Source organism: Mustela nivalis (assembly GCF_964662115.1).
Source record: "Mustela nivalis genome assembly, chromosome: 4".
In the NCBI taxonomy this organism is placed as follows: domain Eukaryota; kingdom Metazoa; phylum Chordata; class Mammalia; order Carnivora; family Mustelidae; genus Mustela; species Mustela nivalis.
Window position 1 is genome coordinate 65,047,420 of NC_139023.1, and position 27,276 is coordinate 65,074,695.

General features: G+C 58.8%; 1 protein-coding gene across 2 annotated transcripts; it reads left to right on the top strand.

The window, feature by feature from the left end:
* Positions 1 to 4,219: 4,219 nt before the first annotated feature.
* Positions 4,220 to 26,049, top strand: CPZ (carboxypeptidase Z). 2 transcript variants are annotated; one of them, XM_082727745.1, is made up of 11 exons: positions 4,220 to 4,467; positions 9,034 to 9,066; positions 10,481 to 10,855; positions 12,979 to 13,191; positions 15,824 to 16,020; positions 16,595 to 16,756; positions 17,191 to 17,349; positions 20,230 to 20,365; positions 22,184 to 22,323; positions 25,171 to 25,270; positions 25,565 to 26,049. In XM_082727745.1, the coding sequence occupies exons 1-11, from the start codon at positions 4,371 to 4,373 to the stop codon at positions 25,930 to 25,932; spliced, it is 1,980 nt and encodes a 659-aa protein (XP_082583871.1). In that variant the 5' UTR covers positions 4,220 to 4,370; the 3' UTR covers positions 25,933 to 26,049. The 2 variants fall into 2 exon arrangements, with proteins under 2 accessions (XP_082583871.1, XP_082583872.1); XM_082727746.1 differs by having other exon boundaries at positions 12,982 to 13,191.
* Positions 26,050 to 27,276: the final 1,227 nt, after the last annotated feature.

The following is a 27,276-nucleotide window of genomic DNA, read 5'->3' on the forward strand; positions in this document are numbered from 1 at the left end:
CCTCCCTGGGGGTTCCTGAGCGAGTACCCGAGCTCCAGCAGGACCACGGCCAACCTCTGCATGGACCCCCAGCTCTACCAGCAGTTCCTGTGGGTCTTGGACGGCATCCCAACTGGCTGCTAAGAGTGGGGCTTGCTTCCCACGGCAGCCACTCTGCTCCACACCGGGGGGAGCCAAGAGAGGCTGGGGTTTCCCTCAGGCTGGCGGTGGCAGGGGGACATCCCAGTCCCTGTCACAAGATGGGCCCACAGGACAGCGTCTGGGACCTGCGTGTGCATCTGTTACAGTTCGTGCCTCAAAACTAGAATGGCATGTGTTGTAGGTCCTCCATCGGGGCATGTTGTATGAGGGGTGAATGGGCACCATTCCCTCTCCATGGCCATTTGCTCTCCTAATTGGGCCCCAGCTGTCCCCTGCAGAACCGGGGCTGGGCTGCAGGATGGGGCCCAGCACGTGGTAGGATGGATGCTTGGGAGGTCCCTGCCCATGGGTTGCCACAGAGCCCACAGCACTACTCCCCCAGCCCAGGTCCTGAGCCCGTTCCTTGCAGACACACACACAGACTCCTTGGGGCCCACTGGGGCGGCAGGGACAGTCTACAGCCTGCTGTACCCAGCTTAGCAAGTTCTTCCCACCCCCCAGAGGGGTCCTTTGGCTGCTTTGGGCCAATTCTCCAATGCCTCCCTGCCAGTAGGATATATTTAAGTCCTTAAGAATTATAAAGTGCAATTCAAAGAAAACAAATTATTTTTAGGGATAATAATAACTAAGTTTGTGGTTAGGAAGCAGTTAAAAAAATACCCACCCAGGCAGTTCGAGGAAAGCCACATTCCAGCCTTGGGCTGGCCATTGCAGGTGCGGGGGCAGGGGGTGGCTGGGCTTCACTGACCTGGTTCACAGGAGGCACGTGGGCCTGGAGCCTGGGGTCCCCCGGGCACCCCCAAGTGCTTGCTAAGAAGAAATTTGTCTCTGTTGCCTTGCATGTAACTCAGAGCCAGGCTGTGAACCCGCAGGTTGAACCCTCTCTCCTTCCCGGGAACCTCTCTTTGCGGGGAGAAGCACGCCAGAAGGCTGGGCTGGAGCCCACCATCACAGACTTATCAGGAAGCCCTAAATCCATGTGGAGGACTACATGTACCCTGTCCCCTAGAAAATGCCATGGCTGGGACAAGACAACACTCATTGAAGGGGATGAAGGTTTCTTTCATGTTCTGCCTTCCCTTGAAGCCACCAGGGAATTTTCCAGAAAACCACTCAGGCACAGATGCCTCCTGGGCAAGGGCCACTATTAGTGTTCATGCTGGGCATTCTAGAACATTCTCTCACTCCCTATGTTATCTTTCACCTTTAGCATGCGGGTTTTTTTTTTTTTTTAATATTTGAAAGATCCTTTCCATGTGCGCGTAAATGTATTGCAAAATGGTGTCATGTCCCAAGCGCTGTGTGAATCAATAAACATTTTATTCAAAGGTCTCTCGTTTCTCTGCGAAGGGAAAAGTGCTGTCTTTGCAGCAGCCTGAAGCCAGCTGTCTAACTACCAGGAAAGTGGGTCTCTGCTGGGTTTCCGAGAAGAGTGGGACTAGACTCATCCCATGGGGGTTCAGTCCTCCTGCAAACTCTCTGCTTTCCCAGGTCACGAGCCAGTGGCTAACAGCACAGTACACATGCTCTTCCGTGGGACAGGGGGTGGGGGGTCTCTAGCTCCCATCTGATTCCCAGAGGGCCTGAGACCCCACAGGGCAGGAAGCACTTCCCACCCTGCAGAGTTGCAACTCTAGGTCCTCCTGGGGCTGCATGATGAGAATGTCTCCCTAGCGCCCAGCAGGTTCCAGAGCACTCTCTGGAGGAGTTAAGCCCCCTAAGTTCAGGAAGATGAGTGCTGTCCCAGAAGAAGCTTGGGGAGGGGTGGGGTCTGGGTGCTGTGTCCATGGGCCTGGACCCTTCAGCTGGGCACCAAAGGAAAGGTGCCAAGGGAACCATCTCCAGCTGCAGAGGGATTCCCCACATCATGAACCCTGAGATGGGCAACAGCATCTTCTCCGTGGAGGTCTCCAGGCTCACTGGCTTAGGGTTGAGCCACCTGGGGAAGTGACCTATGCCGGATGGCAGAGTCCACGTTCTCTCCATGACACCCCGAGGCTTCTCCCCCAGCGACTTGTGCTGTAAGCTGACCCTGTGCATTCCTCCTCTCACCCAAGCATGCAAGCTCTTGCAGGCTCAGGCTGTGTCTGCACCTGTTGGTTCTCCTGGGTCCAGCCACATGCTGCCCTGCCCCTCTTGGTCAGTTGTCCCAGGGGCAGCTGGGCAGGACAGGGATTGGGGGCCAGGGAGGACTTGAACAGCCTTTGGCCCTGGGAAAGGGTTAACCTGACTATTTGCCCTGCCAGACCACTTGGTGGCATCGTAACCTCATCCTCCCTGGGACAAGAGGCCTTGGGTGAGAGACAGTTCCTGCCAACTTAACTGGGGGAGGAGAGAGGTAGGTCCCAGAGGGGATTACTGAATTCTACCCACCGGGTCCTTAAAAATAACAATAGCTTAACATGACCCTATCTCTTTCCCAAATCTCAGAAACCACTGGTTTGAAACAGTATCATTATTTTATATACCACTCAGACAGAAAAACAAACCCACATGGAAGGCTGTAATAGGAGATGCCCACACAAATCTGGCCACATCTGGGGCTGCAGGCTCAACATCCGTGAGAACCTGACCTGCCCACGGGAGGGGACAGCAAGGAGACTCACATGCCTCCCGCTGGGGGAGGAGGGCAAAACCCTCCCTGAGAATGGGCTCCCACCAGCTGGCACTCAGGAAGGGTGGGGTCTGAATTCGCCCTCCCAGCTTGGAGTGGAGACCCCAGACGGGAAAGTCAAAGGAACACGCCTGGGCTGCAGCAAGCCCGGAGACTTCTGGAAGGACCAGCTGCGGTCTGGGTGGACAGAGGGTGGCATGGGACATCAGATGCAGAAAAGGGCACTCAAGTTAATAAGTGGGAGTGAGCTGCTCGTTCTTGGGACCACGGATGGATTGAAGCTCTTGTCCAATGTTTACCCCATAGAAGGCAACGTCAAGTCCCGGACTCCAGGTTAAGGGGCTTGTCCAAAGTCTTGGGGCTGAGTGGTATCTGGCTACAGGGTCAGGCCTCCCGGCCGCCCAGGACAGTTGGTAAAGGAGTCCCATAAAGGCACATGGATGCTAACGATTATTTGGGCCAATGGCCTAGCAGGGGAGGGACAGGTCCAGGGAACCCTGCTAGGATGTGGACCCAGGTGTCTAGTGGGCAGTGTTCCCAGGCCCAGGGTGCAAACACACCAGGGGCTGGACTGCAGCTGTGCGCTGTGACAAGTGGCTGGCAGGCAGATGTGTGCACATCTGGATGGCAGAATCAGCACCTGCTGAGCTCCATGGACCGGGTGCTTCAAAGGCATTGGCTGAATCCCAAAGCCGTCCTGGTCCCGGAAAGACAGAGAGGCTCTGGGCAGACAGACAGTGAGCTGGGGACTCTGGGGCCACTCTACTGGGCTTCCTTCCTCCCAGGCCCCTCGATTTCCTGCCAGGATGGCTGTGGACGATGCAGGCATGGCCTGGGGATAGTGGGAAGGAGTCCTTCCACACACCCAGGCTGTGGGGTCACGCAGGCAGGGCTGACTGCACTGGACCATCTCAGCACCCCCAATTGCCTTTGCCCCCTTTGCTAGAAGGGGGGGTCACCCCTATGAAACTTTATGCCACAGCTGGGTTGGTCTGTTGCCCCCTCTGATGAGCCAAGTGAGGCTGGCCACATTTCCCTGAGGACCCTGGAGCCAGGCTCCCTGCCCCAGGCTATGCTGGAACAACCAGGAAGGGCTTTCTCCCCAGGGCTCAGAGACCCACCCTGGGAAGAGAGGAGCTGCCCAAGGACATCCAGAAGCCTCCTGCCTTTCCTGTCCCTAATCATCCCCCACAGGCTCTTCTGGAACCCCCAGAGCCTGGCTCTGTGGGTGGGGGTGCTGGTCACGCCTCCCTCCACTCATGGGACAGAGGAGTGACTTGGCCTGGTGCACAGCCAGCGGGGTCAGCACCTGGCCCCCAGACCCGCCCTGTCCGGAAAGAGGGTTTTCTCGGCGGGATCCGCAGGGGTCAGCTCCCCTGGGGCCTCAGGTGGGCCAAGGGAGACCGAGCCCCGTGGGGGCGCCCGCTTTGGGGGCGGGCCCTGGGCCGGAAGCGGGCTGCTCCGCTTGCTCCCTCCCGCAGGCATCCCTCAGCGCAGAGTGTGGGCCGCGCTGTAACCCGACTCCGCTTGCGCTCCTGGGGGGCGGGAGCCCAGCGGCCTTCGCCCCGCGGCCTGAGTGCCACATCACTGCGCTGCAGCACTCCCGCCGCCCACCATGCCGCCCCCGCCGCCGCCGCTGCTGCTGCTGCTGCTCCTGGCCGCGCTGGCCGCCGCCGCCCGGCCCAGGTGCCCGCTCGCCCGGGGGACAACCGGTAACTTTCCCACCCCGCGCCGGAACTTTCTCCTGCGGCCAGCGACCCCTGGCCTGAACACATCCTGCGCACGCCCATGACCTTGGACGTCCTGGTGGGCTGGAAAGGGGGCATCAGGCTCTAGGGGTACAGGGACTCTGGAACCCCAGGGCAGAGTGCAGCAGGCAGCTGGGACAGCAGAGGGGCTCAGTGCGCTGTCCAGGGGAGTCCTCCTCAGGACAGAACACAGCGGGTGGGGTGTCCTGCCGTGCGGTCCGAGGGAGCAGGTGCCAGCACTTTGCAGGGGGCAGGCCATCCAAGGTCCCTGTTCCTCCAGGAATGGGGAAGGCTATGGGCGGCAGCAAACTCTTAACCCCTCCCTGCCACCTTGGGCCAGTGATGTGGACAACACTATCTCTGGAAATGGGCTCAGAGGGCCTGGGAAGGGGCTTAGTCCTCTGGGAGGGGGCGTGGTCATTGGGGAGGGAGTGGGTGTGCCTGGAGGGCTCTGGGAAAGGGCTTAGGGGTGTGCCTGTCTGTGTGATCTCACCTGAGAGTATGGTGTGGAGGCTGGGGACCTGTAGTCCTGGGCTCTGGCCCCTCCTGGAGCAGACTTCAGTTTCCCCTCATGTTCAGAGTTGTCGGTGCATCTAGTCCCCTGTGCTCAGGGTCCTTATCAGCAGCAGACATCTGTCCCCGGAGGTGGGGGTCCCTTTGGGCTCGGGGTCTGGACATCTCTCAAAGGCCAGGGTTTGGGGATACCCGAGAACAGCCAAGTGCATGTGCCAGGAGAAAACGCCCCTCTCAAATGCACCGATGCCAGTCTTTCCTTTTTCTTCCCTCGCCATCTGGGTTTTCACCACCACCCACTCCAGCCCTTGCCCTCACCCCTTGCCTCCTTCTTATTGCTGCAGAAAGGCCCAGGCAGAGTGTGTAAGTGTGCACATGTGCGTGTGCATGTGTGTGTGCATGTGCATGTGTGTGTGTGTGTGCATACGTGTGTGCCCATGTGTGCACAGGTGCACAGGCAGGATGTGGACTGAACTCTCACTGGGTCACGGATAGACCTTCCCCTGCAGGAAATGTCTAGAATCAGGCTTTTCAGGGACCATGGTCCCCTCCTCCAGGAAATCCCCCCAACCTGTCCTTTTCGGAGGGAGAAAGACAGCTATCCCCTGGAGACTAGCACAGACCACTCCTTCCTCACCTTGAGGCAAGGGTGGGGGGAGCTCTGGCTGAGGCCCTGAGGTGGCATTGGGGACTGTTTCCAGAAGAAATCCTTGCTCCATTCCGGTCTTCCCTCCGGACAGAGGACCACGTGTGGTCCACAGAAGCCAAATGGCTTTTCCTGACAGCAGGCTGGCGCTGGCGGGGACTGGACAGTTGGTGTCCACGCTGCTCTGTCTGAGACCACTATCCCTGCCCCTTTTGTACCTATCCTAGAGCCTCAGGGCAAGCCTGACCCTCTCCTCCACCCTTGTCCCTTGCCTGATTTGAGGCCTCCACCTCGAGCCTATGAGCCGAGGCAAGGTTCATGCTCCAAGGGCCCAGGCAGGTCTGGGTTCAAATCCTGGGCTCTCTTCTCTGCTATGTAGCCTTGCGCAGATGGGGCACCCTCTCTGGCCTCATTTAGGTTTCTCATCTGTTAGAAGAGATGTTGGTCTCCTTGGCTCGGGACTAACAACCTAACCTGGGCTGAAGAGGGAGGGCGGGGAGGGAGCCGGCCAGCCCAGGTCAGCTGGGCTCCTCGTTGAAGACATGCTGACACCTTGTGGTCACCTGGTGGAACGGGCGTGTGCGGGCTATCAAAGAGCCTCAGCCTTTGGATCGGGGTCTCTAAACCCAAGGATGCCAGCCCCGTGGCACTTTTACATTTTTCAGTGGTCACACTGGAGAGGGAATGAAGCACAGGGGAAATTCACCTGAAAAACCAGTTTTATGAAAGCCAGTCTCTTGTTTTGGTGCCCACTCGCCCAGGGGCCATATAAAAACTATGAATGAGATATTTTGCATTCTTTTTTTAGTACTAAGTCTGATGTTTGGTGAGGACGTCATCCATCCAGCAGGTGAGGGCAGGGACTGGCCACCGGGAGTGCTCGGTGGGACCTGCGGCCCCCTGTGGCCATAGCAGCAATGCCCCCCTCGACCTCACCCCAGCCCTGGGCTCCCCAAAGGCGCATGCACTGGTGCTGGTTTCTTGTCATTGTGTTCCCCTACCAAGAGATGATGGAGTCCCCATACCTGTGGCTGGGACTTTGCTGGGAAGTGGGGCTTTGCAGGTAAAGTAGGAGCATGAGGATGTCAACACCAGCTCAGAGTGAGCCTTAAATCCCATGACAGGTGTCCTTAGGAGAGGAACAGATTGGGACACAGACCCACCAGGAAGGACACGTGATGATGGACGTGAAGCCACAAGTTTAGGGTTTGTTGGGGTCCCGGAGGCTGGGAGAAGCAGGGAGGACCCTCCTTCAGATCCCATGGAAGGGCCCAGCCGGCCAGCCTTTGATTTCAGGTTGCCATCCTCTAGTGGTATGGGATGGTCACTGTCTGTCTACCAGCTTGGGGGCTCTGTTACACTCCGGGCAGAGGAGCTGGAGGTCCCCAGCCCAGCTGTCTGTCAGGGAGGCTCTAGAGCAGACCCTCTGAGTCACGACATCTATCCCTGGGGTTGAGCAGTCAGCGTCGGACACAGACACCCGTGCACAGGACCCTGCACGGATATGATGCTTTGACCCATTGTCCTGTCATTAACTCGGTGCCGTTAGCTGCAGAGACGAGCATGCTGTTCCAAGCAGGGTCCTGGGTTGGTCTCCTGGGATTCCCTTTTTCCCCTCAAGTATTGGTTCAGCCTGACGCCCTTCTCATGCTGCAGAGGATGGTGGGCGCGGGTCAGTGATCACATTAGACCCTAGAGACTTCGGAGTGTTGGGTGGCGTGCCCAGGAACGCCCTCCCCTGCACGCTTAGGGGAGCAGGTGGCTTTTGCTGCTTGGGGTCCCTCAAGCTTGCCTTCTGCCATGGGGCTCATCCCAACACGCATCACCAGGGGACCAAGGTGGGCGCGGGTGGGCACACAACAGCCCTCTGTTGGCATTAGAGTCTGCAGAACTTAGGAAAATTATTCAGGAAAATTATTTTAGGAAAATTACCCTCTTGTCTATCGCTTTTAGCCACATAGGACAGCCTGGAACCCTTGGCTTGTGGTCTCAGGGGTGTTAGAAAACGTAACAGTAACGGAGCTGTGCTGGGCACTGACTGTGGGTCGTCCGGTAGGACCTTCATGTTGTTCCCACATGCATAGAGTAAAGCCCGCATGCAACGAGAAAACAGAGGCCCTTGCCGTGTTGTTCAGGCAGGGAGGCAAAGCAAGTCCCCAGGCAGCAGTCCAGTCCCGCCGAGCCTTGGCACCTAGTCCAGAGATTGCCTAGATCTCTCTCAGTTGCCAGTTTCGAGAGTGGAATCCAGGCGGTGAGGGGGTGCCTTGTCCCCATCCCAGGAGGACGCTGGGAGCTGGTCTGCTGCAGGATCAGGGGCTGTGGTTGCCTCGTCTGTGGAGGGTACACCATGTGCAGAGGGTCCTGCAGGGGGGAAACTGCCTGGCCGGGCCCACAGGACCTGAGCCCACCCTCCAGCTGCTTCCGCTCCGGGGCTCACATTTGTCCTCTCAGGAAAGATCTCACAGCACCCAGATTTCATGGCGTGTCGCCAGATGGGGCCACCACCCTTCCCAGACTCATGGATCAGGGCTGGGTTTTGTGTGAGGGGACAGGATAAGAACACAGGCTTTTCCCTCTGTTTCTGCCTTCTTCTGGGCTCCCCTCTGCAACCCCTTCCCCCTGTTTCCCACTCTTGCAATTCACCCTGCCTGTCCTCCCCAGGCTCCTGCCAGGCCAAGGCCCTCTCATGCTGATTTCCATCCGTCCTGATCTGTTCCCCACTCTTGGAGCTCCGAGAGCCCTCTGGACCTTCTAAGAGGGCACTTGGCGGGTGGCGCTGAGTTAGCCTGGTGTTCCTTGCCTTCCCATCGTTCTCACTGTTGGGCCCACCTGCGTGGGTCTCGAGGCGGGCCGTCGTGGGAGCCCATAGTTGCAAGGAGCACTGTCCGTGCTGGTCCTCCTCTCTCCAGTTCAGGAGACCGTGGAACACAACTCTTGCAGAGTGTTCTGGAAGGGGGCGGGGAGCTGGTGTCCATCGACTCTTGGGGGTTTTGAATAACATGGGGTCAGAGTTACTGGTGGGGGTAGAACCAAGTGTGGTACAGGCTCCAGGAAAGGCTGGTTAAATATTTGGGAATTTTGCCAGAACTAGTTGTTCAACTGCTAGAAGCTTGAAAGGGCCCCCATGGGGGTGTATACACCATGGTGATTGACAAACATGGCTGGGGTGGGGGCAGGTGCCACCCACACCATGCTCTGGGTGTCTTTCCTTAGGCAAATCACCGCACCTCCTGGGAACCAGGCTCCCCCGCTGCAGAGCGGGGAGCAGGGCTCCATCAAACCCGGGGGCCTGCCCTGGGTAGTGTGCATTCTCAGGACGACGGGATGACCAGCGTCTGCACCCCTAACCACACTGTCCTTTCTCTTCCCAGGTGACTGTCACGGGCCATGGGCTGCAGACAGTGGTATGATGCACAGACTTCTCTCTTGTTTGCTTTGGCAGCCCCTCCACGCTGTTGAACCCTTTAGAGACCCGAACCCCAAGGTCCCAAGGGGCTGATTAGTAACAAGGCCCAGTACTCAAATCCAAACCCCTTCTTAATCAGCTGGAAGGGAGACAAAAGAGGAAGGACTCTCTCTTTCTGCAGCCTGGGCTTACCACCCTGGCTCTGCTCCCGGGTCCCCCAGAAAGGCTCCTTTCAAGCCTCCTTGCTCCCCTCACCCCATGGCTGGTTGGGGCATGATGTGGCTGTCGGTTCATGGCATGTCCGCTCTTTTTCCTGGGAGCTTCCTGGGTCTTGGGTCTGTCCTGGCCCCTGCCAGGCAAGCCCCTTTCCCTCTCTGGCCCTTGGCCCTCTGCTTTGTAACAGAAGGAAAGGAAAGCTGACCTCAGGGGCTGGGCTTGAAGATCAGGTGGGCTCTGACAGCTCTGACGAGCTCAGAAGCAGATGCATCTCCTCAAATCCCTTCCTGCCAGATTTGGGCATCCGGGGGGTTCTAAGTGGAGGGACCAGACTTCTTTGAAAGGCAGGGAATATTCTCTCTATACAAAAGTCAACGACACATATAAATATTTTGAGCAGAGAAATCACCCCATCCCTTTAAACTTTGAGAAGTGGCAACATCTTGTCACGTGTGCTGAGCTGCCGTATGTGGGAGGTGCCCCTGAGGGCACGGGAAGGGGCAGCGCGGGGATGACTCTGCCCTCAGCTCCGTGCTGGGCAGGCCAGTGGGGCCGGCAAGTGCCCTTGGCCACACAGGTTTGGAAAGAGAGGAATTACAATCACAGCTGAAAATGCCTGGGGACAGTGAAATCTCCATAACCCCAGACACCCACCTGTGAGATGCAGAGCTGGATCAGGCCGGGCTGAGCTGTGGGCATCCTGTGAACCAGCCCTGTTCTCAACACCCTGAGCCCAGCTAACCACTCTGCGATCCGCCATTTTCCCGGAGACAAAAGGCAGTCCAAGCCAGTAGCACTTTTGGGGACTGGTTTACCTCAGGGCTGTGAGTTTGGAGGGTCTGCACCTGTTTCTGCCCAACCGAGAGTCTGCTGGCTTCTTCCACATCCCTAATGTGGTGACAGCAAGGTTGGCTTTCCTGTACCCATCTTGCAGCTATGGCTGCTGAGACCTAGAGCAGCCGGCCCAGGCTCACCCACCCGGCAGCAGTGGAGCCTGCTTCATCTCGGAAGCCTTGTTGGGTCCCCCTCGGGCTGTGGCTTCTTCCCCCCAGGAGCCCTGGGGGTAGCCCTGTCCCTGTGGGCTCCAGCCCCATGGGACTCTGCTGGGGCAGGGCGGGCCCTCGATGCCCTTGCCTGACGGATGCCCATGTGGGTCCCGGAGGCAGGGAGTGATGTGATGACCCCACTGCCCCCAGCTATGTGCGTGGACATGCCACTCAGGACCTGCAGCGACGTGGCCTACAACCAGACGGCCTTCCCCACGCTGCTGGAGCACCGGTCCCGGGAGGCGGTGGAGGCCAGCTCCGAGTACATCCTGCTGAGTGTCCTGCACCACCTCCTAGAGGGCCAGTGCAACCCAGATCTGCGGCTGCTGGGCTGTGCCGTGCTGGCCCCCCGCTGCGAGGGTGGCCGGGTGCGCAGGCCCTGCCGGCACGTGTGTGAGGGGCTGCGGGAGGCCTGCCAGCCCGCCTTCGACGCCATCGACATGGCCTGGCCCTACTTCCTGGACTGCGGCCGCTACTTTGCAAGCGTGGAGGAGGGCTGCTACGACCCCTTGGAGAAGCTGCGAGGTACGTGGGCCCCCAAGGTCTGGGGGAAGGGTGCTTTCCCCAGGGGGCCTGCCAGGATTGCCTGCGGCCGGCCAGAGAGGTGGCACAGAAGGTACTGGCAGGGAGCCGGCCTCCCCAGAGTGGGCTCAAGGAAGCTATCGGAGAGGCCCTGAGAGCCAGACTTGGGTGTCTCGGGAGGGGGAATGGGCAGTCTTGGGCAGTGGTGAGCCACTCATCTCAGCAGGCATGCAAGGAGGTTCCTGGTGGTAGGGTATTCCAGGGCAGGTGGGAAGGACACGTGTCCTGAGCCCAGCCCTCTGGGGACACAGCGCAATCCCGAGCAGGCCTGGCTGGGAAAACTTTCCATGGCCATGGAAATACTCTCTCCTGAGCCCATCCCAGCCAGCAGCCACCGGTCACTCGTGGTTGCTGGGTGCTTGGAATGGGTCCCGGGCTGCCCAGGATCTCACTTTTGGTTTTATTTTACTTGAAAGAATGGAAGCTGGAGTGGAAGGGGTCAGGCGTGGCTGGTGTGGGCCGCCCTGGATAGGGCAGGACTTCATGGTCCCCAGCGTGGCCTGCCCTCACATCACCACGCTAATGGTCGGGTTCACAAGCTCTAGCGCTGGGTGCCACTCTCGAATATGGGTTCTTACCCCAACTTCACAGAGGACAAAGTGGAGGCCCTGGGAATGCACATGGCAGCAGGGGCATCAGGGTTCACCTGGTGGAGTCAGACCGCTGGTCGGTCTGTGCATACATTGAGCGCCTGCTGTGTGCATGGCTCCATGCTGGGTGCTGGGACGCTGACAATGGCAGGGGAGGACGGGGATGTATATCTGGGACCCATCTGCGCTGGCCCCCTGGTTCACTGGCTGTGTGGGGGGTGCAGGGGTCACCCCGGAGCAGGCTCTGGGCCGAGAAACTCTGCCGCCCACAGGCGTGTGTGCAGGTGCGGTAGGGGGGGCCCATGGGCCATGTTCTGCCGGTGGCTGATAGGAGCTGTGTGCATGCGCAGAGGCTGAGACTTGGCTGTGGTTGCACTGGGAGAGGGCAGGAGTGCAGAGGAAGGGAACCAGACATCCCCATGGGGCCGAGCCTGACTGCCCTGGGAAAGCCCATGGAGGTGGCCCGAGAGAGATTATTTTGGGCAATTCTGCTACCAAATTGCTGGTTCCGTCTGCTTTCTTCCTCCCTCGAAACCCTTTTGAGCAGAAAGAAAACCACAGGGCCAGTGAGAGCCTTGGGGCAAAGGATTAACCCTTAACCAGCCTGCAGGAGCCACATCTTCAGTCCAGAGATAGGGAGAGGGGTGGGCCTCAGTCAGAGGGATGGGGCCAGGTTGGGAAGACCAGGGCTCCTCTGAAGGAGACTTTTTAGAGTACAGAGTAAAGCTTCCCTCCCTCCTCTCCCCTCCCCTCCCTTTCCCTCATCTCCCTTTTCCTTCCCCACCTCCCACTCTTTCCCCTCTGTCCCCTGCTCCCCCTCCCTCCACTTTTCCTCCCCCTCTCTTACCCTGCCTCTCCCTCCACTCTCCCTCTCTCCCTCCCCTCCCTACCCTGCCCTGCACCAGCACCCTCACTGCTGGGTTAGTAATCAGTGATGACCCTTGCTGTCATCATAGTCATGGTTGGTGGACTCTAGGGAGCCCTTCTGAGCCGAGGGTGCTGGACTGACAAGGCACTGAGGCTGCCTCCACCAGGAAGCAGCGTAGACAGAGCCGACCAGGAACCTCCACTGGCACCAGGTTTAGAGCTAGGTGCCTGTGGAAAACAAAGCCTCTGGAGTCAGGGGGTCTCCCCAGGGGTCGTGGTTTCTGTGGCTGTCTTTGCCTTTATTGTCTCCTGACTTGTATTTCATACGCTTTCCGCAGCCACTGTTTGTAATCCTCACCGTGGCAGCTTCCGGTGTCCTTACAGCTGTAGATAATAGGCAGCATAAAGGGAATTTTAACGGAAGACAGAAATGGGTTGACCCCCAAGCTTCCGAGTGTGGCAGGGGAGGGGGTATGAGGGCGCAGGTGGTGGCCAGGGTCCCAGGGGTGGTGGGGAAGCTGGGGCGGGGGCAGGTACAGCCACGCTGTGTGGTGAGGGAAACCGAGGGCAGCTGGCGGCTCCCCCCGCAACACCCCCGTTCTTCCCCAGAAGGCCTGGACGTGGAGGAGGCACTGCCCTCAGGCCTCCCGCCGACCTTCCTCCACTTCACACACCACTCCTACGCACAGATGGTGCGCGTGCTGCGGCGGACTGCGGCCCGCTGTGCCCACATCGCCAAGACCTACAGCATTGGCCGGAGCTTCAACGGCAAGGAGCTGCTGGTCATCGAGTTCTCGGCCCGGCCCGGCCAGCATGAACTGAGTAAGCCACTGCCGCTGGTGGAGGCCCAGGGGAGATGTGTGCATGCAGACCAGCTCCCAAGAAAGGGTTCTGGGGCACGCAAGCCCAGGTCCAGCGCACCGCAGGCGTGGGGGACAGGGAGCAGGCAGGGTCTGTGCTCTGCTGCCTGCCCTGGGGGTGCATGGCCACATCCCACAATGGGGAGATGGGAGCTGGAGGCTCCATCCGGGGGAGCATCACCCCCACAAGTTAAGGGAAGAGAAGCAAGGGGATTTCTGGTAGCCGGGGGCATGTGGACCCTTGTCTGTCTCTGGGGAAATGTAACTGTGCTCTGCGCATTCTGTCCTTTTCGCAACCTCTCCCTGGCATGCTCAGACTGAGGCAAGTATGTGCACATTTGGTCCTGGCCACTCCACATTGGCTCCTTGGAGTGGCTTGGTGAACGTAATCTCCCAGAATGATCTGAAGGAAGCACGTCGTCCTTTTCAAAAATCAAGTCCATTTCAACTCATCAGGCTCAGTGGTCTTGTTTTGAGATGGGGCAGAGCGACGCGGAAAATGCTAGATTTTATCAGCTTGGTGCCAAGAAAACGGGAGGTCAGACCCCTCTGCAGCCCCCCGTTCACTGCCCTCCATTGTGGGGGTGCTGAACAGAGCTCACCAGGAAGCTGGATCTCAGAGCAGGGGCTGGGTCTCAGGGGGCTGGCTCGAGAATCCAAGTGATTCTAGCAAAGTCTCAGCCCCTGTCTGGGAGGTCTTTGTCCCAGGTAGTGAACTGAAGACCACTGTGAACTCCTCCTTGGCACTGAGGGCATCGGGCACAGGGGCCCAGTTCTGACCTCTGCCAAGAGCCTTTCCTTGGCCCCGTCCTCAGCTGGTCTATCCGCATGACCATAGGAGGAACAGGGGTCAATCCAGAAGTAGTTCCCTTTGGACTCTTGGTTTTTTAATTGGAAAAAATATGCCATCTGAGGTTAAGTGGCTCTGGTATTTTTGCTGGGTTCACTGCACTCAGCCTGATTTTCATCCTCGTAGTCTGGGCAGCATGGATGTCATGAGCCCAAAGCTCATGACAGAGATCACCTGGCCCCACCCCAGCTTCCTTGTCCCACTCTGCCTCCTGTCCCTCCAGCTCATGGTACGTTCTGGGATGAAGATAGGACTCCTCCCATCTCAGACTGGTGTGCAGCTTTGGACTGTGGTGAGGGATGTCCCCTGTGAGAAGGTCAAAGGAAATGACCACTGTGGGAAGCCTCAAGGTCATTTGTACCCTCAGAAGGCAGGAGGGACAGGAGTGTTTGCTCCCGTGACTACAGGTCCTTGGGCTGCGCACAACTAGGGACAGAGATGCCATTTTCCAGATGAGCCATGTGAGACTCAGAGAAGAGAGTTGACTTGCCTGAGGTCACACAGTAGTAAGGCTGCCTGACCCCGGTCTATTTTTATTTTCTATCCACATTCCACTCACCCATCCTTCCACTGAGCCATCCTTCCGTCTAGATAACCAAACATTCATCTACCTATCCATCCATCACCCATCCATCTTTCTATCTGTCCTTCCATCCATCCATCCTTCTATCCCCCCATCCGTCCTTCCAACTTTTCACCCATCTATCCTTCTATCCAGATATCCAAACATCTATCCATCCATCCATCCGTCCATCCATCTTTCTATTCCTCCATTCATCCGTCTGTCCAAATATCTAAATATCCATCCATCCAATCATCCTTGCATCTTTCTGTCCATCCTTCTATCCAAATACCCAAACATCCACCTACCTATCCATCTATCTGTCCTTCTATTCCTCCATTCATCCTTTCATTTTTCTATCCACCTTTTCATTCATCCTTCTATCCTTCCATCCATCTTTCCATTTTTTCACCCATCCATCCTTCTATCCAAATACCCAAATATCCATCTACCCATCCATCCATCCTTCGATCTTTCTACCCATCCTTCCACCCATCTTTCTATCCCACTATCCATCCTTCCATCTCTCACCCATCCATCCTTCTGTTCAAATATCCAAACATCCATCCATCCATCCATCCTTCCATCCATCCATCCATCCTTCCATCCATCCATCCTTCCATCCATCCATCCATCCATCCATCCTTCCGTCCATCCATCCATCCTTCCATCTTCCATCCATCCATCCATCCATCCATCCATCCATCCTTCCACTCTTCTACTGAAATATGTAAGCACTCATCTACCTACCCACCTATCCAACCCTCTATCCATCTTCCGTCCTTTCACCTATTAATCCATCCTTTCAGCTATCCTCCCTTCCTAGATTCCTTCCTTTCTTCCTTCCATTTGAGGCCTGTCTTCCCATCTAAGCACCAGTGTACACCTTAATTTACTACACAAATATAGAAAGTGGCCATGAATAAAATTCACACTGTGCAATGATAACCTACATTGTTATTAATACCCTTGATGTGTTTCGCTAATAATTGTGGCTAAACTTAAGGAATGAGCTTAGTAAGTCGTGACTTTGATGAGACCTCATGAGTCACCGAGATGTTGGGGTCAAAACAAGAATGACTAGGTCCCAAAGCATCCAGCCAGCCTTGCCACGTGGGCCCTCAAGTCTCTGGGGACCCTAGGATTTGAGACGACTGCTCAGGTCCCCATATCTCCCCCAAGTGGAGCCCGAGGTGAAGCTCATCGGCAACATCCATGGAAATGAGGTGGCGGGGCGGGAGATGCTCATCTACCTGGCCCAGTACCTGTGCACCGAGTACCTGTTGGGCAGTGCCCGCATCCAGCGTCTGCTCAACACCACACGCATTCACCTGCTGCCCTCCATGAATCCCGACGGGTACGAGGTGGCGGCTGCTGAGGTGAGTGTCCTCTATGCCAGATCCCATGGGCTACTGCCTTAGACAGCCTCCCATCTGCTCCTTCACTAACAGTGATCAGAGGTTTGTGTGCACCCGCCGTTCTGGGTGACAGGCATTCAGCAGGCATCAGCATCGGCACGATCCTACTTGGGATCAGGGGCAGGCACCCATAACTCTGAGGTGTGGGAATGAGAGGATGTGCTCTAGAGAGATCTGTTGGAAAAGTGGGGCAGGGGAGATCTCACAGTAGCTGGAGGCCCGGAAGCTCACCCATGTGATTTGGAGCAGAGCCCCAGCAGGGGTGGGGAGCAAGCAGTATACGTAACTACTGGGGGGATTCAGGCCAGGGAACGGCCAGGGCAAGGCCCTGAGGCTGGAGGCTCAGTCAGGAGGCTGGATGGGAGGAGCCAGACGGATGGCAGAGGAGGTAAAGGACAGCTTGGCTGGACGTGCTCCCAAGTTCACGACACAAGGCAGCCCTGGCCTCCGACCCAGTCTGGCCCCGTGGCCTCCCTACAGAAACGGTTGGGGTGGGGTGTGCTGACCCCCAGGTGGGGGTGGCCTGTGCTTCCAGGGAGCCGGCTATAATGGGTGGACAAGCGGGAGGCAGAACGCGCAGAACTTGGATCTGAACCGCAACTTCCCTGACCTGACGTCTGAGTACTACCGGCTGGCTGAGTCCCGCAGCGTGCGCAGTGACCACATCCCCATCCCGCAGCACTACTGGTGGGGTAAGGTAGGAGCCGTCCCCAAGCGTGCCCCCCGCGCACCGTCCTGCGTTCAAGGGGTCTCTCGTTATTCCGGGACCACAGGCCCAGTCTCCCCAGGGCAGGAGAGTCTGAGCCTCTGAGTCTCTGCTTCCTGCCTGGGACATGGGGTTGTTGGGGTTCAGAGAAGACGTGTGGAAAACACCCTGGGCCTGGCGGGTACTCAGAGACCGCTCCCTGGGCAGACTGCCTAGAGGAAGTGATGGCCCGGGGTGGTGGGGAAGTGAGTCTCAGGCAGGGGTGTGGGCCAGTGGGAGAGGTTGGTGGCATCTGAAGGGATTCTTGAGGGCTGGGTGGGGGCCGAGTCAGGGCCTTGTGGCAGGGAGGGTGGGCCCAGAGATGGCTGGAGGCAACCAGCAGGGGTGTGTCTGGTCCTGACCCTGGCCTTGCCCGTGCTGTGCAGGTGGCGCCCGAGACCAAAGCGATAATGAAGTGGATGCGGACCACCCCGTTTGTGCTCTCAGCCAGCCTCCACGGGGGCGACCTTGTGGTGTCCTACCCCTTTGACTTCTCCAAGCACCCCCAGGAAGAAAAGATGTTTTCTCCCACGCCCGATGAGAAGGTGAGAGGGGGCGGGCCTGCTGTGTGTGCAGGGGAGGCTACAGGGGGAGCGGGGCCCAGGTGGCCTAGGCGCTGGCCTGGCCTTGTCCCTTTTCAAGCTCAGTGAGACGCACGCAGTCACAGAAGCAGTAGGAGCCTTCCAGGCCCAGCTCTAAAGGTTCTTCCTCCAGGAAGCCTTCCAGGCATCTGGGAGCATCTCATCCTTCCTTGGGCCACGCCCCACCTTCCATCTGTGTCCCCAACTGGGAGCTCCTGGGGTGAGAACCTTAGCCCAGTGCCCTCCCTGCTGGCACAGGGAGAGGGTGGGGTTCCAGGCGAGGCCGGCAGAGGGCAGTGCTGCAGCATGCATGGTGTCCGCCTGACCCTGGCCGCCTCAGGGCTTCTCCAGGGCCTTGCAGGTTTGCTGAGGGTCCCCAGGGCCAGACCAGCTCCATGGGAACCCAGCTGCCACAGGATCGGAGAAGAAATTCTGACCCTGGAGTTCCCTTGGGTCTGAAGAGGTCTTTGCCCTGTTCAGGCCTCAGTTTCCCTCACTGGTCAGACCAGCAGGGCAGGGGATGTGATCATGGCGAGATCCTTCTCCACCCCATTATTCCCTTAGGGACTGGCTGCCTGCAGTACCCCCCCACCCCCGCCCAATACCCCGCCCTGACTGGGCTCCTCCCCAGGCCTGATCCTGGAGCTCACGCAGGCTGGTCTTCTGGGAGGTGGGAGTTGATCACTTTCCATCTTGGCTTGGAAAGGTCCTCGCTCTCTGCTCCGTCACCTAGCAGGCCCCCCCTGTGTCCCAGGGCTGATGGGGAGCCAGGCCTGCTCTCTGCTTCGGGGCAGGGCGGGGAGCAGGGGGCTCTGGGGACAAGTGCCCATTCCCCTCCCTCAGCCACGCAGGTCAGCTCAGCCTCCCCCTGCTCCCCACACCCTGTACTGCTGGCCTGTGTCAAGCAGGACTGGCCCTCGCACGGAGGGTCCTGGTCCAGGTCAGGAGGCAGAGCCAGAAGCGGGCTGGACTGGGATGGAGGGTTGCTAGGAGGCCAGGGACGGGATGGGGTGTATCTCTGTGTGCGCACACAGGTGTGCAGGGTGAAGCCCCAGCCCAGCCCTGGCCTTCAGGAGGGCTGCCCTAGAGGAGAAGGTGATTTCCTACAGGCACCCAGCAGGGACCAGGAGGTGGAACAGGGACAGCAGGCAGAGGGCTCTGCCTCCAGGACAGCGGGGAAGGCAACTCCTGGGTCCCCTGGGCTGCTTGCTCCTGTGCCCCTTCCTCCTTGCACTGCTTCATCCCTTCCCTCCCTCCCCACCACACGCCCCTGCAGCTAGCATAGTCCATGCTCAGAGCCCAGCACATGCCCCAGGCTGGGTGGTGTCCCCTGTGGGCCTGCCCCTGACTACTATGCTGTCAGAGGGCAGGGCCGACAGTGGGACACGGCCCGTGTCCCCTCAGCAGCAGGAGCCCTTGGTGCCAGGCCCAGTGTCTGAATCCGGAGGCAGATGCGTGAAGATGTCCTGGCGGGGGGTGGGGGGAAGTTCGCCTCAATGAGTCCCACCAGAGTCAGAAAACCCAGAGTCCTCCCCACCAGCCATCAATCACGGATCGATCACGCTCAGGCTCACAGCCAGCAGTGGTCTCTGTGGAAACCAGGGTCCCAGGAGGGGGCCTGCGGGGCAGGGGCGTGGGAGGAGGGGCTGGCCAGGGTGTCCCACATCTCTTCTCCCAAACTCTCGTGGTGCCCTGTGGAGAAGAGCCAGCACCTCTTGGTGGTATTCGGGCCATCTATTCCCCTATACCTGTCCCTTATGCCAAAATCTTTCTCCCAAGCTCAGTTCAAGCTCTGTCCTCCCCCTTAAACCCTCCCCACCCAGCCCACTGCCAGCTAGAAGGAGCGAGAGCGTCAGCGGGGTCCCAGGCAGCAGAGCTGGGCAGGCGAGTCCTCCCCGTGGCCTCTGGCTTGAGCTCCTGCAGAGAAAGTCCCCCCCACCCCCCTGCCCCCTAGCTCATTTACAGCCAGCTGTTCTCCTGGCATTTTTGTCCTGCACCTGCCTGCCAGGTCAGGCCTGTTCCCAACGGGGCCTGTGGCTTGTATGTCCCTGGGACCCCACCGGAGAGACCCTTGCTCTGGCCTGACCCCACCCGCCCAGCCTGCCACTTTTTGCAGAGGGGTCCCCGGCCAGGACAGACTTCTCCCAGGGTCGCGGGGCTCTGGCAAGCATAGTCTGCTAGGCCCCATTATCCATATGACCCCAGCTTAGGAGCTGCCACCTGAGCAGACCCCGTGTCAGGTGCTGGGACACAGGCATAGGGCGACCAGTTCCCCTGCCTGGTGTGGGGGCAGCATGGGGGAGGACTGCGCTGGGGGCAGGGGCCGTGGATGCACTCAGATGCACCCCTCCACCCACCACAGTGGACGCTGCACACGTGTGGTGACAGGTGGGGGCTCCCAGAGGCACAGGTTGTGCCCCGGGGAACATGGGGTGATGGTTATCATAGAGTAGTCAGTGGTGACGTCAGTGAAAATGAGGCCTGCCCCAGTCTCTTGCCTATCCCAAGGCTTGCCCTCTGTAGGAAGGGCCTGGAAGTTGCAAAGCTGACCTCGGGGAGCCCTGCCTGCGTTCCTTCAGTGCACCCCCTTCCTGGGAGAAAGCCCACCCTCCCCAACCAGGTGGGCAGGGGCTTCACAATGTGCCAGGTTCCCATGAGCTCTGGCTCTTGTGCCTCCAGGCCTTTGCATGTGCTGTGCCATCTGCGAGGACACCACCCCACTTCCTTATCTGTCCTGCAGACCCCTCCTCAACCTATTGGCCTCAGCGCTTAGGGTGTCTTGCAGGGCGCCCCACCTTCTGGCCTTGGTCTCATGAGAAACCTATCCCTTGGTCTCCCTTCCAGATGTTCAAGTTGCTGGCCAGGGCCTATGCTGATGTGCATCCCATGATGATGGACAGGTCGGAGAACAGGTGTGGTGGCAACTTCCTGAAGAGGGGCAGCATCATCAATGGGGCAGACTGGTACAGCTTCACTGGAGGTGCGGGCAGAGTGGGGGCTGGGCTGGGGTGGGGGTGGTGAGGGACTGGGCAGGAGGAGGGAGGAGAGAGTGGAGGGAGGGAGGCGGTGAGAAGGGAGGGGGAGGTTGGGAGGGGCTGAGGTGGGATGGGTAGGGGAGGGGTTTGGGAGAGTGGCAGGGAGATAGAGGTTGGGGAGGGGCTTGAAGTGGGGAGGCCTTCATCTCCTCTCCACAGCTCTTTCTGGGAGCTGGATTCTGGGAGTTCTGGAAGGTGGGGGAGGGGCATAGGGGCATCACAGCCCCGTGAGGGCGTGGTCTGGCTTCAGTTCTGCTGCTGTCTTGAGGTTCTAGGTGACAGGTGTGGCAGAGTTCTATGCCCATTCTGCTGGGGACTTCGTGAGCTCTGACCTTGCGTGACCCTACTTGTGACCAATTTTTCCCGCCCCTTGGTGGTGTAAGAGGGGTGCTGGAGGGAATGAAGGACTCCAGTGAAACCTGAATTTCAGAAAAATCATGAAGCATTTTTGGTACTGTATAAGTACGTCCCAAATACTCCATGGGATATACTTACACTAAAACTCTATTCACTGGTTTTTTTCTGAAGTTCCACGTTAACCGGGTGTCCAGGTGGACATCACATGAAGCAAAGCGGGGTGCGTGAGACCCTGTGTGCCCTGAGACCACCTGCTGGGCCAGGCCCACCTACTCCTATCCTCTGCCCCTCCCCCCCATCCTGGCGTGACACTCAGTATTTGGGACATTTGGCAGATGAGGAAACCGGGCTTTGGCAAGACAAGGGCCTGTCAGCATCCGTGCCACAGGTGGTGGGGCTGTGGGCAGAGAGGACAACCCCTTCAGCTCCTGCACTGAAGCCAGCTCACACCCCTGCTTGGCCACCTTGCCCCTACTGCCCTGAGATGGCCCTGAGTGGGCCTTTCCCAGGAGCACAGGGCACCTTTTCTCCGTCCTAGAGCCCAGGTACCTGGGTCCCTGACTCTGAGTCTTGAGCATAACCCCATGTCCAGGGTCTGCAAGGGACCCAAGAGGTGGGTCTGAGCCTAGGAGAGCAGCTGGACTCGTGGACACAGGGGCACAGACCCAGGGAAGACCCAGTGGCCAAGGACAGGGGGCCGCATGGATTGGAGCCTGGATGAAGGTTAAGTTGGTTGCAGCTGCTGCAGACTTCTGAAGGGCAGGGGTGGCTTCTGCTCCCAATAGCAGATGGACAGAAGAGGCAGGAGTGGGTACGTGGTTGAGAGCCTCTCTGTGTGGCTGGATTGGCTGGTTGTCCAGCTTTACAAAGCCTGTGCTCTCCCCAGAAGTGGGGGCTGGGGACCTTCCTCCCCGGGCTATTCTTGGGCCCAGCTAGGCACATGGACACTGTTGTCACCCTGGTCCAGGCCAGGAGCAGGCCAGGCGCCTGGCTCGGCAGGCTCATTTCTTACCCACCGAGGGGCACACAGGATGGAGCGTAAGCCTGAGCACTTAGGTGCCAGAACGCACTTTGGATTCAAAGTGCAACTCCAACCCTGCCCCTTTCCCCCTTGAGATCTGGGTCAGAGCTGCCAGCGCCCTGTGCCTCAGTCTGTTCATCTCTAAAGTGGGGATAAGGGCAGTAGCCTCCCACGCACCAGGCCGGAAGTGGGGAGTGGCGAGCGCGTGGATGTTGAACATGGGCACATGGGTGTCGAGAGTGCAGGTGTGTGGGTGTCGAGCGCATGCACGTGGATGTTGAGAGCGTGGGCGTGCGAGTGTCGAGGGCGGGCACGTGGGTGTCGAGTGTGGGCGCATGGATGTCTAGAGCATGGGCTCATGCTCAGGCCACCCCCTGTGCCGCAGGCATGTCCGACTTCAACTACCTGCACAGCAACTGCTTTGAGATCACGGTGGAGCTGGGCTGCGTAAAGTTCCCCCCGGAGGAGGCCCTCTACACGCTCTGGCAGCACAACAAGGAGCCGCTCCTGAACTTCATGGAGACGGTGAGCCAACCCCCACCCACCGGCTTAGCTCCGCCAGCCAGCGCGGCCTGGCCTGGTGGGGGAGACTGCAGGCACAACAGCCCCTCACTTGTTTATCCGCTAGCCCTCTGGCTGTCCACTGGCCGCCTCCTGTCAGCCAGCCCTGGGGGCACTTGGGACTTCCAGGGCCATTCATTGGGGCCCTAGGATAGTGAGGCTTTCATGGCCTAAAGGGATAGCACCGGACTGGGAGGAGGCAGGGACCAAGGCGGCCCAGGGATGGCACCTGACCCAGCCTCGGGGATCATAGGTGCTTCCTGGAGGAGGTGACAACCGGGCTGCATTGTGAAGAAGTAGGGGAACGAGGCAATGAGAGAGCTCAGGCAGGGGGACGGCATGGGAGGGTCCCCAGGCCACAGCGAGGAGTGTGGACACAGGAGTGGACTGTGCACTGGGTGACAGGCTGGCCTCAGGTGCTGCTCTGGGTGGCAGGGCCTGGAGCATGTCTGCCCCTCAGGCTCAGAGGCACTGGCTGCTGGGGGAGGGGTGGGGCAGGGGGAGGGAGGGCTAAATGCTGTCTGTGGGGGGCCACGTTCATCCAGAAGTAGGTGGTGGTGCTCAGCAGAAGCCAAGCGGAACGTGTCTAGAACAATCATCAGTGGATCCCGGAGGCGGTCCCCCAGCAGCTGGTCAACCGCGTCCTGTGCTCTCCCAATCCTGCCTGCTGGCCTGGCTCACAGCTGAGGGGCGTGGTGGGGTGGGTGTCAGAGGGCAGTAACCCCGTGGGTCAGGCACACGGCAGGGTTGGGGGAGGGAGGGCAGAACCCAGTGTAGTTTTGCAGACGCCTCAGTGACTTTTCTTCTGAGCACTCTCAAGACTCAGGTGACTTACACATTGGCACCATGTTCCCAGGAGGAGCAGGCCCTGAGGGAGACACAGGGTTGACCAAAGCGGACGGTGAAGGGATGTACATGCATAACAAGGGACACTTGGCACTCCTACCTATGGCATTCAGTCCTGACACCAGTCCTGGGTGTTTGAAGGGGCTGCCCCATTTTGTGGGGTGAGGGACAGGTGCCTGGGAAGGATGGCACTGGCCTGGGGCTCCTCGGTCACGTGTGGGCTCCCCAGCCTGGCTCTCAATGGCCACAAGAAAACCAGAGGAGGAGACAGAGGGTCAGACAGCACAGCGCCTGCCCAGGGTTGCCCAGAAACTGTCCAGAGCTTATACTCGGATCTGCCTGCCCTGAACCTCAGTCATGTCAATGAATCCTTTCTAGAAAGATCAGGGACCTTCCTCTAGGCAAGAACCAAGCAGAGCCTTCTGGATCCGCGGCTGCTACTGTAGAACAGAAAGCAAAGCCCAGATAAGAGCTGGACGTTTTTAGTGTTGTTCGAGTTTCTGTTTTATGGCTGAGCCCAAGACCTCTCTCGGCTTGGGGCAGGTCACCCTTCAGTAATAGGTCTGGGCTAGACCCCTCGCTCATTTCATTTTATGGCTGTCTGGTGGAAATTAGTTTTAAGGAGCCTTAAGTGGGACTGGGATTGCTCTGTGGATATTGTATGTGAGGTCTTAGGGTATGAAGATTTAGTAATGAGCTCGGAAGGGTGGCAGGCCTGTCATGCAGCCGGGCGTGGCCGGACCCTGAGGACGACGCCCCAGGAAGGCCGTGCTGGGTCTTCTGATAAGGATCGAGGCTGTCATGGCCCATGGAGGCCTTCCTCACAGTGATGCTGACCAGGCCTCGGGTGGGTGTCTGCTTCTCCCAGGGGCGGGAGGGGAGGGAAGGGGCGTATACACCACGTCTCTGTCCCTGCCGGAGGGCTCCTGGTGCCTGGGTGGGCCAGAAGGTGACTCCTCAGCCCGAAGGTGACTCGCTTAGCCTGCTCAAGCTGACATGAACTGACACCCTACTATGTGTCTGGTCTGTGCTCTAGGCTGAGGGGAGGAGGACAGATCGTAACATCACAGTGAGATCAGGGCTGGGAGTGTGGAAGCCTGGCACTGGGGACCCCGGAGGAAGGCCCTGATGTGACCGGTTATCAAGGAGGGCTTCTTGGAAGAAGAGGAACGTGGGGGAGAGGAATTGGCTGGTTCCGAACAAAGGAGGGACAGGATGGGGGTGGGGGTTGGAGGCCTGGAGTGGCCATGCAGGTGTGGGGGGCAGCCTCCTGGGAAAGAAGGGAAAGGTCTCTTTGCCCTCCCACCCAGTCCCCTTGGCCTCATTTGACATGACCTGTGGGCCCTAAGTTGTTTGCAGTCCTATAGAACAAGGGTGGGTTGGCTTGTTTATTGTCGACATTTTTAGGAGGAGTGTGAACAGGCCCTGGCCGCTCTAATGGGGACCTGCATGGGGTGTAGCTTCCTCACCAGAAGGCATTCACTCGAACGTGTGGCTTGGGGACCAGTCTGTACAGATGGTGGGCAGGTCCCTCATCCCGGCTCTGCCATGGGCCTTCACAGGTGTGGATGCACGTTCCCCAGAAACACCAGTGGCTCATTTTACAGATGGGGGGAGACAGTGCTGAGATGCAGGGTAACTTGTCCAAGACCAAACAGCAGTAGGTGCCCTGACTGGGACCGACACGAGGGCCTGTGTCCTCATGGTGCCCACACTCAGGAAGGAGTGTCCGCACTAACCCACTCTGCATGTGAAAGGGGAGCTGAGATGAGCTCCAGGTTTCTCTGCTCAGCACCCCTGGCCCAGGAGAGTTGGTCAGTGGACCCTCGAACAGAACTGCAGGGTCAGGCGTGAACCCAGAGCGGGGCTCTGAGGACAGACGGACAGGAGCTGGCTGGGCTGGGCCGCTCTGTCCTCTGGAGAGCACACACCATATACCCATGCTCTCCCTCTCCTCTTTTTCAGGTGCACCGGGGCATCAAAGGTGTGGTGATGGACAAATTCGGCAAGCCGGTCAAAAACGCCCGGATTGTGGTCAAGGGCATCCGCCATGACATCACCACAGGTGAGCCCCTTTTTGGGGGCCTGAGCTGTGGTGGCTGGCTCCCTCGGGCAAGCTGTCCCTTGTCCCGGTGCCCCAAGAGGCTGCTCCACTCTGCCTTCATGGGCTTTGAGGGATGAATAGGAGTTTGGCTGAGGAAGCGGGTGGAAAGAGTGCTCCAGGCCAGGACAGAGGCAAGTGCAAATCTGGGGTCCACTTGCCCTCCAGGCTGATGCCCCTTGGGCCTGCACGTCTCGGCACCCCAAGCCCAAATGGGAACCTCTGTCTGAGAATTGCTTCTGTTCTGTGTGTTCGCAGCCCCAGATGGTGACTATTGGAGACTGCTGCCTCCGGGGTCCCACATTGTCATAGCTCAGGCACCCGGCTACTCCAAGGTCATCAAGAAGGTCACCATCCCTGCCCGGATGAAGAGGGCCGGCCGCGTGGACTTCATTCTCCAGCCTCTGGGCACCAGACCCAAGCAGCTCCTCCTCGGGCCACGGAGAAGTGGGTCTGGGCTCCGAGACCCACCAGGAGGTGCCAGCCGGTATGGGGAGCCGGAGGAACCTGGCCAGGAGCCCCTCGGGGGGCGGAGGCAGCCCTCTGTGGGTGGGAGCAAGCCGTGGTGGTGGTCTTACTTCACGTCCCTGAGTGAGCATAAGCCTCGCTGGCTTCTCAAGTACTAACTGCCAACCACCACCCCCCCCCCCCCCCCGCCCAGAGGCTCCAGGCTCTTGACTTTGTCTTCCGAAGACACCCTGTAAAGCTGTTTCTGTTTTATTAAAGTCACTTTATACACTGTCGGCCGTGGTGAGAGACTTGGGGCGTGAAGCATGCTGACCTCATCCGCCTGGATAGTCCCAAGGGCAGGTGCCCCTGTTGTCCCACAGGCGGTCTGGAGGGGGCTGGAGCCTGAGGCCTTGAAGCAGGAGGGGTCCTCTGCCTTACTGAGGGGGACACTGAGTCTCCTAAGGAGGTGGCCCACGGTGGAGGGGAGTGCAGGGCCAACCAGGAGCAGAGAGTCTGTGGAGGTGGGATGCAAAAGAGGAAGGTCGGGAGAGCCTGTCTGTGAGGAGCGGAGGCTGGGCAGCAGGTGACCTTAAGGGCAAGGAAGCTGTCGAGAGCTCTGGGACCGTAGCATCACCCCAGGGTCACCCTTGGAGGCTCCCAGGCTTTGATGGAGTCCTAACTCCAGCAGGAAGCATCTCCCTTGTCTCCTTTCTCATCCTTACGATGCCACCAACTCAGGTCCCGAGACCCACCGCCAGGCCCCCAGGACTGCTCCTGGTCCATCTCTCTATGGTCAGGCAGGTATGGGGGTTGTAGGATCTCAGGGAGGCACACAGGGAGGCACACAGCCCTGGAGGCTGGACACCCAAGGTCAAGGTGTGGATGGGGTGGTTCTCTCGAGACTCCAAGGAAGGATCCTTGGCTCATAGACAGCCGGTTCTCCCTGCATCCTCGAGCCATCTTCTGTCTATGCCTGTCTGCCTTTCTGTCCCCCTTTCCCACTCATAAGGGCACCCATCCCATCAGATCCGGGCTACTCTAATGGCTTCATCTTAGTTCGATCACTTCTAGGAAGACCCCCGTCTCCACATACAGTCAGGGTCACAGATGCTGGAGGTGAATTCGACATATACCTTCTGGGGGAACACAGTTGAACTCATCACAGAAGGTTTGTCTGGAATGCGGCAGCTTTCTGGCTGCTCCCAGGTATGCCACTAGACTCCCCCATGTGGGGCAGGGGGGACTCCCACGTGAGCTGTGCTGCCTTGACCCCTGCTGAACACCACCATGATCCCCACCCCATATCAGCATATCTGATGGCTGCCCCTGGCTGGTGTCATCTCAGGAAGCTTCAAGGGCAAGCCAAGAGAAGCAGGTGTGCGCCCAGCCCCAGGGGGGCTCTCCGGAGCCCTCTGCGGGTCTCTGCTCTATGGAGCAGGGGCGCGGGCATCCTCACATCCTCAATCTGCTCTGGACATGGTGGGTCACAAAGCTGGCATGTAGATATCGGTCCTGATCTG

Coding starts and splice junctions, on each gene's coding strand:
- CPZ (XM_082727745.1), top strand. CDS start 4,371: ATGCCGCCCCCGCCGCCGCCGCTGCTGCTGCTGCTGCTCCTGGCCGCG. Junction 10,856..12,978: donor CCCCTTGGAGAAGCTGCGAG/GTACGTGGGCCC, acceptor GTTCTTCCCCAG/AAGGCCTGGACGTGGAGGAG. Junction 16,021..16,594: donor ACGAGGTGGCGGCTGCTGAG/GTGAGTGTCCTC, acceptor CTGTGCTTCCAG/GGAGCCGGCTATAATGGGTG.